The sequence below is a fragment of the Poromitra crassiceps genome, assembly GCF_964638095.1.
Source record: "Poromitra crassiceps genome assembly, chromosome: 13".
Lineage (NCBI taxonomy): Eukaryota > Metazoa > Chordata > Actinopteri > Beryciformes > Melamphaidae > Poromitra > Poromitra crassiceps.
Window position 1 is genome coordinate 29976116 of NC_139644.1, and position 10850 is coordinate 29986965.

General features: G+C 44.3%; 1 protein-coding gene across 1 annotated transcript in view; it reads left to right on the forward strand.

Moving 5' to 3' along the window:
• The window catches only part of cacna1aa (calcium channel, voltage-dependent, P/Q type, alpha 1A subunit, a), a gene marked incomplete at both ends in the record, with an annotated part of 192414 nt that overhangs the window by 104444 nt on the left and 77120 nt on the right, over positions 1-10850 (forward strand). Inside the window, 5 exons of the mRNA XM_083648784.1 lie at positions 4563-4574; positions 7923-8022; positions 8877-9037; positions 9475-9615; positions 9761-9962. Coding sequence (XP_083504910.1) covers positions 4563-4574; positions 7923-8022; positions 8877-9037; positions 9475-9615; positions 9761-9962 — 616 coding nt within the window. The remainder of the gene's footprint in view (positions 1-4562; positions 4575-7922; positions 8023-8876; positions 9038-9474; positions 9616-9760; positions 9963-10850) is intronic.

Genomic DNA, 10850 nt, shown 5'->3' on the forward strand with positions numbered 1-10850 from the left:
CCCTGGATATAGGACTTTGAGTCATAAGCTGATAAGGAGTTTGCCAAGCGTAAAGCAAAGAAAATCCCTCCACTCTGCATTTTCCCCAGCATGCTAACCTATAATAGTGTCCCTTCATTTTCCCCTTATCCCCTTAACCCCTTGCTCCCTATGCCCTTGGTCTTGTTCACTCGGTTCCTAATAGGGCTGGCACGGATCACGGATAATCCGTGACCCGTACGGATCAGCCCCCACGGTTCGGAACGCGGTTCGGAACGTCAATGGTCCGCGGAACACCCCCCCCCCCCCCCCCCCCCCCCTTTCATTTAACGTTTAACGTTAGTGTATGCGAACGCCCAGCGCAGCCAGACACAGACAGGCATAATCATGGCAAGCACAAGTGAGCTTCCTCATCCCTTGTCGCTGCTGTAAAGTATGTCTGAAGGCTGTGGCTAGTGGCTACTAAAGTAAAGACAGCGTCACACAAACTTATTTCAACACCTCTGAAAAAGCACAGGAATGCGATCAGCGTGTTGCGGGCTGCACAAGATAAAACGAGAGCCACAACACACACACACACACACACACACACACACACGCGCACACGTTTCACAAACACATTATCACCGGATGGTGAAATGTTGCCTTAGGACACATAACAACAAAACAACACGTGGGGCCACTGAGTAGCTTAACGTAGCATCAACGTTATATTTCCAGACTGACCTGCGGTCTGGTCTGTAGGTCTGTACCCGTGTCATGTGACTGGTGCAAGCAACAGCCACGAAGTTAGGCATAGTAGTGCCACCTAAAACAGGAAGTTGGGTCGTTCTGCCTTCAGAGTAAAAGCATACATTGTGTCACTTATGAGAAAAAAATATTTTTTGAGCTGTGCAGGGCAACAAATGTTTAGAGAATTATAAAAGTATTAAAAAAATCTAATCGAAAATCTAATTTTGAGAGAAAAAATCTGATATATATTTTTTTTTGCTGATCCGAAAAATCCGTGATCCGTGGCTCAAAATCCGTCACGCGATCCGATCCGTGGGTTTTCTGATCCGTGCCAGCCCTAGTTCCTAAGCTCCCAAGGCTTAAACCTCTGAGGGAACTGAACTGCAGTAAGGAATAAAGGTGTTCATCTTACCTAAAGAGGTACTGAGAGAAAAACCTGGCTGTACGTCCCTCCCCCCGCTCTCTCCTTTCATGTGCGATATCATGGATATTATATTACTATAGATGGGTCACCGCAGGCTCCGCCAATTCTAACAAATGGTAGCAGCAAGTCTCCTAAATGGGCGTGGTCAACCATTGATTCAGACCTGCCGAAAGTCTCCTAAGTGATCATGTCCCTGGAAAACCATGAGCAAAACCCATGTGACAAAAGGACAGGATGAGTTGAAGTTGGGCCGTCTTGCTTGAATCCCATCGTCTTTGGTGATATCCAACATTTTTCTTGCTGCTTGCTCCTCACCCTTTTGGCCTCACCAATGTTCACAATAGCTCTTTCAAGACAGCGGGTGACTGTGAGGAAGAAAATAAGTTCCACCCAAACACGCATTCGGGACAAGACATCTTATGCCCCTATTCAAACCATGCCATGTTCCTGCAGTTTGTTATTTTTTTACCGTTCTTTTTCTTCACCAGACATTTCTTCATTATGTGGAGAAAGCAATAGTTGTCACAAACTAATGACCAAGCTTACAGCCACCAGTGCCCATAAAGGAAGAATCCACCCTCAGATACTTTTTATATCTGATACTGTTGTATGATCAGTTTGTGGTGTACAATGCATTCTGTGAGTTATTCTGTGATGAGGTCTAACAATTTGCTTTTGGGTCCCTCGATCTCTACTTCACTTAGTGATGTCCTATGTTTCTAAGCATGACAACCCCCAGAGAAGAGACAGTTTTGCTTTCAATCTGTGGTGGGCATATGGGCATATCATAGTGAACATTGGGGCGTGTCTATAATTGTGGCTGCACTTGCATTATTATGCATTGCATTATGGTCTGTTGAGGCTGCTGGCGCTATCTCTGCCTCTTCTGCCATGGATTTCTACCTCTATTATTGTCCAACACTGGTGTAAAATGTTCTCTCTCACTCTGAGGGACAGACACCAAAACCCGACGTTGATATTTTAGATAGCTTTAGAATTCTTTAAAATGCCTTTGTTGTAGCTGCACTGGAAACATGACGCTGATGCGTTGTCTATGTTTGACCAATTAACTGCAGGAATAGTAATACCGGTAGTAATAATAATACACCACCAAACACCGAAATGCCCCCTGGAATGCAAGGTACACTAGTAGCTGTTCAGTGTTAGTGTTGGATTTTTCCTTTGTATGGAGATGCTCACAATGCTATCGAGCATACTATTTACTTACTACAACTATAGTTGACAGTGCTATGCCAACCATGCAATACTATACAGCACACCAACCGTAATGACACTGATAGAAGGGTATGTGGAGAAATTGCCAACCTTTCTGTGCATTGCATACAGTACTTGTGTATAGAGTAGGTTGCACCGGTATATAAGACGCACTCCACTTTTTAGATGGGGGGGAGGGGAAATCAAAGTGTGTCATATACTGTATAAGATTAGAGTATAAGAAAACATTTGAGCAATCACAGCACACATTTAAGGGGTAGCAGGTGTCTGATTCCAGTCCAGCATGAAGATGACAAGTGTCCACAACATGGCAGGTGCTCCAGGGTTCTAGCGGTGGTGGCGCCCCCTATCTTCAGGGCTGGCCTTCACCCCAGTCTTTCTCTTGTTCATTCTTATCTTTGTGTGCATGTCACTAACACTCTGTCCTTGAATTTCTGCACAACGTGGTTGTGGATGTGGTACACATGAACTTGTGTATTTCTGTTTGTTTGTTTGTTTGTTTGTTTATGTGTGTGTTTGTGCCACTAACTCTTGTGTCCTGTAATCTCTTTGTGGAAGTGTTACATATTTATGTGTATGTATAGATTTATTTATGTATGTGGCTCAACTTTATGTGTTTGTATTTTTTTCTCTTTCTGTGTTAGGCCTGCGTTCGTAGCCACAGGGAAATGGGAAGTATGTAGTATGAAGTATGTAGTATGCAGTAGAGATAGAAGTACAGTACAGGAAACAGTAGATTATCATGAAAGAACATGTCATTGCAGACAAACTCAAAAGTACCAGGGATAGTAAAACAAATGCACATAATGTAGGTCAGGCAAATTAAAATATTTTAAAGTGAATTTTTATTAAGTTTGCAGGAACTAGTCAGACCCACAAACAGATTCTGCGCCATATGTGAACATACTGTATGGGAAAACTTGCAAAGCAATTGGTTCAGTCAGTTCAACCAATCAAGTCTAAAACTCTGATTTAGCTACGATAGGGGTTAATGACACTGATGGCCGATGGGGAGATCCAAACCACAGACCAGACTCAAACACATCCAGATAGTGCCTTAATTCAATTGGAGGAAATCAAACAGTACTCCAGAAAGGCTGAGCACTTTTGTTGGAGATGTTTATCGCTCCTTTGATCTAATTAGTCTAGTCTGAAGGCCGCTGGTATCTCCAGACTGCTTCTCCTGCACATGTCTGAACCAGGACTAAAGGCCGCTGGTATCTCAGCACATGGCTGAACCAGGACTGAGCTCCATGTCCAAACAGGCTCCCAAGGCAGAGCCATTCTCAAGCTAACTTACCATAAAAGGGATACCTTGACATTTTGAATCACACTCTATTTCCCCCATCAGTCATCATGCTGTTACAATAAGTTTATGTATTGGCTTTTCAGTCTTTCAGTTAAAACTGAAAAATGTCTGTAGCAATTTAAATGTAAAGTATAGGTGAAGGCACTATTTTGGTGTTGTGCTTTAGTAGTACTTTTTGTCCAAAATGTATGCATGCACATGTTGGATTTGGTTACAATAGTCCTTAGTAGTTAGGTGGGCAGGTTGTTCTAACAAAACGCAGGTCTTAGTAGTTAGGTGGGCAGGTTGTTCTAACAAAACGCAGGTCTTAGTAGTTAGGTGGGCAGGTTGTTCTAACAAAACGCAGGTCTTAGTAGTTAGGTGGGTGGGTTGTTCTAACAAAACGCAGGTCTTAGTAGTTAGGTGGGTGGATTGTTCTAACAAAACGCAGGTCTTAGTAGTTAGGTGGGCAGGTTGTTCTAACAAAACGCAGGTCTTAGTAGTTAGGTGGGTGGGTTGTTCTAACAAAACGCAGGTCTTAGTAGTTAGGTGGGTGGATTGTTCTAACAAAACGCAGGTCTTAGTAGTTAGGTGGGCAGGTTGTTCTAACAAAACGCAGGTCTTAGTAGTTAGGTGGGTGGGTTGTTCTAACAAAACGCAGGTCTTAGTAGTTAGGTGGGTGGGTTGTTCTAACAAAACGCAGGCCTTGCGCTCTCCTTTTTTCCTCTCTGTCTCTCATATGGATGTTTTTCCTCCAAATCCCTCCTTTCTCTGTGTCCCATTCTCTCTCTATCTGTCTGTCTGTCTGTCTCTTTCTTCCACGCTTTGTTTGTCCGTCTCTCTCTGTCTCCCTTTTTCTTGCTGTCTCTCACCCCTTCCTCATCTCTCCGTTTGGACCAGCAGCAGCGGCGGCGGGTAAAGTTCTCTTTTCCTCCTTTTTCCCCCCTTCTGCACTCTCAGTGCCTGTTCTTCTGCTCACAAAGCTTTCCTCTCTTTCTTTTTTTAAACCTGTCCTTCCATCATCACAGCTGACTCCTGTATGTGTCTATCCTTCTCTTTTTCCATCGTTCACCATGAACCAGTTCTGACTAAAACCCAACTAAACCTCAAGTGAACCTCAAGTCTCAACTGAATAATTTGAATCCTGAGCTAACTAGGGGTAAATCACAGAGAAACATCAAGAGTGGAGTAGATGTGAACAGAGCTTGAATCAGAAATCGAAGACAAAGCAGCATGAGGCTGAATTTGAGGGAAATATTGCCTACAATAAACACAGGAGATGGATAAATGCAATGATTTATGTAAACACTCCCACATAAATGCACAGACAAGACTGTGTACCTGTATATAACTGTAGAAAACACACACACACACACACACACACACACACACACACACACACACACACACACACACACACACACACACACACACACACACACAGCCACCAGCAGCATACCATCTGGTATAACAGCTGTACAGTAAGATGCAGGCGGCTGTACACACAGCCTTTACCCCTAGGGCTCACTACCAATCACCTTTGACCTTAATGTGGTCACGCCCAACATTTATATGGAAATATTTCTCAAAGTTCTTAGAGCAGGGAGTCAAAACACTCTCAAATGTGACTTTGTTTTAATGTGGTTTGCGACTTCTAGCGACTTTGTGGGCAGCCAATAGCTACTTTCCTTGGAAAAGAGTTGGCAACACAGCTACAGTGGCCATTACCTAAATAGATAGCTATTTAAGAAGCAGGCCAGAGGCCATGTTAGATGACTGTTTATTCACTAACTGGCCAGCTAGTTAGTGTCAGTGATTTGCTATTGTTTTAGAGGCTCATTAGCTATTTCACTCAGTAATGAGTGTACGGTAAGTGTGGCTTGCTTGGGGTTCTCTATGGGAGCTTTTAGATTTGTGAAAATCTTTAAGCATCATTGGAAAAAAAGAGCTAAGTTTAGCCTTTTTCCTCGCTCATACGTGTAGTAATCCATAGTGTCCCCTCAAAAAAAGAAAGAGGTTTGGCTCAGCATTTCAATCAAGAAATGCTTGCTAAAATATCTTTGTCTTTGCCAACAGGCTGACAAGACAAGATTCCATGCTGTCTGAGCAATGCTATGAAACCAGCTTATCTTAGTTGGGGTTTGGAGACTTGGCATATTAGTTGGTTATGGATTGTAGAAATGTAGCAGTAGAGTCATCAAAAGAGAGAGTTTGGCTATTTACCCATTACAGTTTTTGCTAGTTCTATCAACATTGTGGCACTACCATATTGCAACCCATGTTTGTAGCGAAAGGGGGTATTTCGGCCTCTTTTTTATTAGCTACAACTAAGGGCCCTATCGTCGTACAGGCGCTATCGTTTGCGCAGCAGTTTGCGCACCTCTTATGCCAGCGGCAGGTTCCGAGCGTAAACACAGGTTTGGGCGTCGCCCATGCTAAACCAGGCATTTCCGCGCTATTAGGAAAAAATCTCCTTGGGTGTGCGCAATTTTAAGACCACCTAATAGCAGGTCTTAGCGCTAAAAACCCCACTGCGCCTGAGTGCACGCAGTGTTCTCCGCGCAGTGCAGGAAATCCTCGCTTGGATACATTACGCACGGCATGGATGTCCCTCTCTCTCCAAACCTCTCGTGCGCACACACACTCTGTCCCCCCCACCTCTTCAGAATGCCACATTGATTTTCAACTATAGCCTACATTGCAGAAAAAACACACCTTGATTTAAAAATTAGAATTTGTTTGTCATGGTTTTATTAGGCTACATAATTCTCAACCATACAGGTCTGCGGTGTTAGGTGTATACTGTAGATTACTTTTGAGAAAGTTGTGCCGGCCAGTACAGTAACCTCTTTCCCTGCAATTGCACGCATGCAAGACCAGCTTCTCCACAGCGTGGATGGCATGACCGCAGTCAATAGCTTAACCCGAGTGGACAATTCTGATATACAGTAGGCTATTGAAATAGGCTCAAATTAAATTCTCACACATCCCTACGCTATTAAAGAAACAAATATAGAATATAGACAATATATGTGTATATGTAGCCTATATGAACGAAACGTCTAATTACAGTAAGCGCACACTTTGGGACATAATAACACCATAGGGATATTCACTGCGTAACTGCGCGGCAGCCCTTTGATATGTTTCAAATGGAATATCGTTTATATACTGTATATTGAACCCGAACTTGTTCATCCTCCAATTCTCTCCCCTCTCTCGTAGCTCCCCTCTCTCTCTCTCTCTCTCTCCCCCCTCTCGCTCTCCCCATCTATCTTTTCTCTCTCGCCCTCTCTCTTTCTCTCTCTCACTCTCTCACTGCTGTCACAGATGTGACGCTGTGACTTTTAATGATCACACATGATCACATGTGAATACTTTTGGGCATAAACCCGCCTATATGGAGGTTTGTTCAAACCTCCATACAGGCAGACCTGGTTTGCGCCGAGGTGACGCCAAGCACAGCAGGCCAACACGCCACAATTAGGGCTTTGCACGGCGCTATTCTGGCGCAAAACGGGCGCTAATGCATAATTACCGTCTTTGCGACGATAGAGCCCTAAGTGTCTTTCAAAGCTCAAATTAAATTCACAGTCAGCTGCTATCCAAAATTATTTATGGGGTCATTTGTTGCTGAGACCACAACTAAACTCTCTCTACAAATGTCTCTGGGTAGCACAGATTTCTCCATCGCTCAACCTGCTATTGACAAAATAGATATTACAGCATGGAAAGCAAGATTTGATTGCAGCATGAGTATATTGCACCATTAGCTGGGCATGTCAGGCCGAGTCCTTAGCCATCTCTATATAGCATTGAAATGCATTGCGGAGTGGTAAAGAAGCAGAGTTATTATAGATAGCATTCAGATAGGAATGCAGTTGATCCCATAGCATGTAGTTGTAAAATACCTCCTAACTCTAGCATGTAGCAACAATGCTAACGTCACACTTCGCAGAAATGCTGAAGGCTAATATAATAGCAATGCTGCATGTGTTGCTATGTGTTTAACCCAGACGCAGTTACTCGTTTTGAGTTAACTCGTCCACAGCTACCATCAAGGAATGGCTGCCTGCCGCCATTTTGGAACCAAGAGGACTAAGCTGCCATCAGTCTCCTGTACTCGCTTCTCCTTTTCTGACTCTCTTCATTTGTGTGTGTGTGTGTGTGTGTGTGTGTGTGTGTGTGTGTGTGTGTGTGTGTGTGTGTGTGTGTGCGTGTGCGTGCGCGTGCGTGCATGTGTGCGTGCGTGCATGTGTACAGGGAGAGCAGTAAGGGGAAAGAACTCAGCACCATCAAGTCTCTGAGGGTACTAAGGGTGTTGCGACCTCTGAAGACCATTAAACGTCTCCCCAAGCTCAAGGTACGTTCAGGGACACCAGGGTCAACTGTAGCATTCCTTAACCCACGGAAATCGTAACCACCTTAATGTCCATTTAAATTAAACGGTGAGATCAGGCATCTCTTTTAGAACCTTCAAATTTCTATTTTTGGAAGCTTACTGTTGCAAAATGCATAATGGAAGCATTTGTCAGTGTTACAGAATGATATCAGCAACCGTTATGGAGTTTATATTTCAAAACTGTTGTATTCAATATGTGCATAACTGAAGCAATATTAAATTGTGTGGTTTTCCCTCATCAAAAGCCAAACTATTAAAGCTCTTCAAACCGTTTAAACCATTTAATAGAAGCCACACAATGAAGTGCAAACCTCCCTCATAAGAACAGTAAAAGTTGGATCACAGTTCCCAAAAGTTTGAAGCAGCCATTTTGTGCCTCTCTGAGTAGTGTATTTGTATTTGTACTTGTATACTGTATTAAAAATGTATCCTCTGCATTTGACCCATCCTATACTAGTAAGTACCTGTAGGAGCAGTGGGCAGCCGCAGTACAGCGCCATTTTGCCAGTGCCTTCAGGGGTTAGGGGCACTGACAGGAATATTAAGTCTAACACATAGGCCACATGTCTTTGAGGGTGGGATGAAACCGGAGCACCCGGCGGAACCCCACACAAACACAGGGAGAACATGCAAACTCCACACAGAAATGACCTGGGACGGGCCAGGGTTCGAACCCAGGACCTGCTTGCTGAGAGGCAACAGTGCTAACCACTGAGCCACTGTGTGTGTGTGTGTTTCCTCAATGTAGTAAAGACCCTCTCTCCTCTGTCCCCCCACCCCACCCCTCTCTGCCTGCCCTGCCCTGCCCTGCCCAGGCTGTGTTTGACTGTGTGGTGAATTCCCTGAAGAATGTGCTCAACATCCTAATCGTCTACATGCTCTTCATGTTCATCTTCGCCGTGGTGGCTGTGCAGCTCTTTAAGGGACGCTTCTTTTTCTGCACTGACGAATCCAAAGAGTTTGAGCGCGACTGCAGGTCAGGAAGCAGCCATTGTGTCGAAAACAGTAGAACCACCTTCTCATCCATAATCCATGGCTCTCATGGCTCATTGTATATGTACAGTGTATTTCTAGGCAATGAAGCGCAGTTTTGGGGTATTTGTAGTTATCGTTCAACTTCAATTTATATCCAGGAGGTTGGAACACGCTAGGTTACTTGATCATGGCCACGTCTGCAGAATTTGGTGCCATTCGCAGTTTTTCCCACTGGAAATTGTCCCAGGAACTGTTTGACTGCTCAGCAGCCTGGCAACCTGCAGCCAAAGATTTATGTGGATCCAAACATGATCAGATAAATCTGCGCATGTGATGCAAAAAACCCTGATTATACGCTACATCAACACATTGAAGCAGACTCTCCCTTCACTTACTTGTTGTCTTCTCAGGACTGATGAAGTGTTTGGTGTATTTCAGGGGCGAATATCTGGTATATGAGCGTGATAACGAAGTGAAGGCGCAGAAGCGGGAGTGGAAGAAGTACGATTTCCACTACGACAACGTGGCTTGGGCCCTCCTCACCCTCTTCACCGTATCTACCGGAGAGGGGTGGCCGCAGTGAGTTCACGTTTACATACATGATGAAACGCATTTACATACACTTCTAAATATATTCCCACCTGATTTTTGTTTATTTATTTTTATCTGATGCTGTACCTCACACACCTTCTGACCAGCTCCCCCTCCTCCTCCTTTTCTCCAGGGTGCTGAAGCATTCAGTGGATGCGACTTATGAGAACCAGGGCCCGAGCCCGGGGTACCGGATGGAAATGTCCATCTTTTACGTGGTGTACTTCGTGGTCTTCCCCTTCTTCTTCGTCAACATTTTCGTGGCTCTCATCATCATCACCTTCCAAGAGCAAGGGGACAAGATGATGGAGGACTACAGCTTAGAAAAGAATGAGGTGAGGAGGCGTTAAGGGAGGGAGGAAAGGTGGAGGTCACGAGCATAGGGAGGGTGGAAGCAAGGAAGGAAGAAGGGAGCAAGATGGAGGACTACTACACCTACAGCTTATCAAAGAATAAAAGCCCTCTTCACACCTGGTATTAACATGCGTCTTGGGTGATCCGATCACAAGTTGCTCTAAGTATGTCAGTTCACACCTGGTATTAGAATGCGTCTCCACATGCATCTCAAGTGACCGCTTGTGACGAAATGCAAATGTTTTTAACCGGCAGGAGGCAGCAATCCACTAAAACGGTGCCTAATCTGCCGGAAATTAAAAGAAGAAGAAGTTTGCAAAGACCTTGGTGCTCAGGCAAAATCAAAATGCCGAGATGGTCTATTCCTTGGAATGTTCCAGGCAAACCAAATCGCCCAAGATGTTTGACGCACTCATAACATATCTCGATGGGCTTTCAGGATTTTCATATATCGTGGACAAAGCCAGTATATGCCATTTGAGAACCAACTGGAGATGAGAAAACAGGTTGCACAGAGCACGTCAGTTGAGTAGGCGGCCCTTCAATGTGGCCCAAGACACATTGTACACACACACACACACACACACACACACACACACACACAACAATGTAGCCACATGCGGCCCAGACCACCTGTGGTCTGCTCAATGCATCTTGGGTGCGTTTACACCTGTACTTAGAGCTGTCCAATTTTGATTAGATCACCCAATACGCATACTAGCAGGTCTGAACAGGGCCACTGAGATGATAGACTCTTTTGTCTTTGTGTTCATCGTGCTAATTTTCACCTGTTAATAGCAGCACATATTGTGTCCATATGGTCCATATGTATTTCAATTGCTACATATTTAACACATTATGTTAAACAA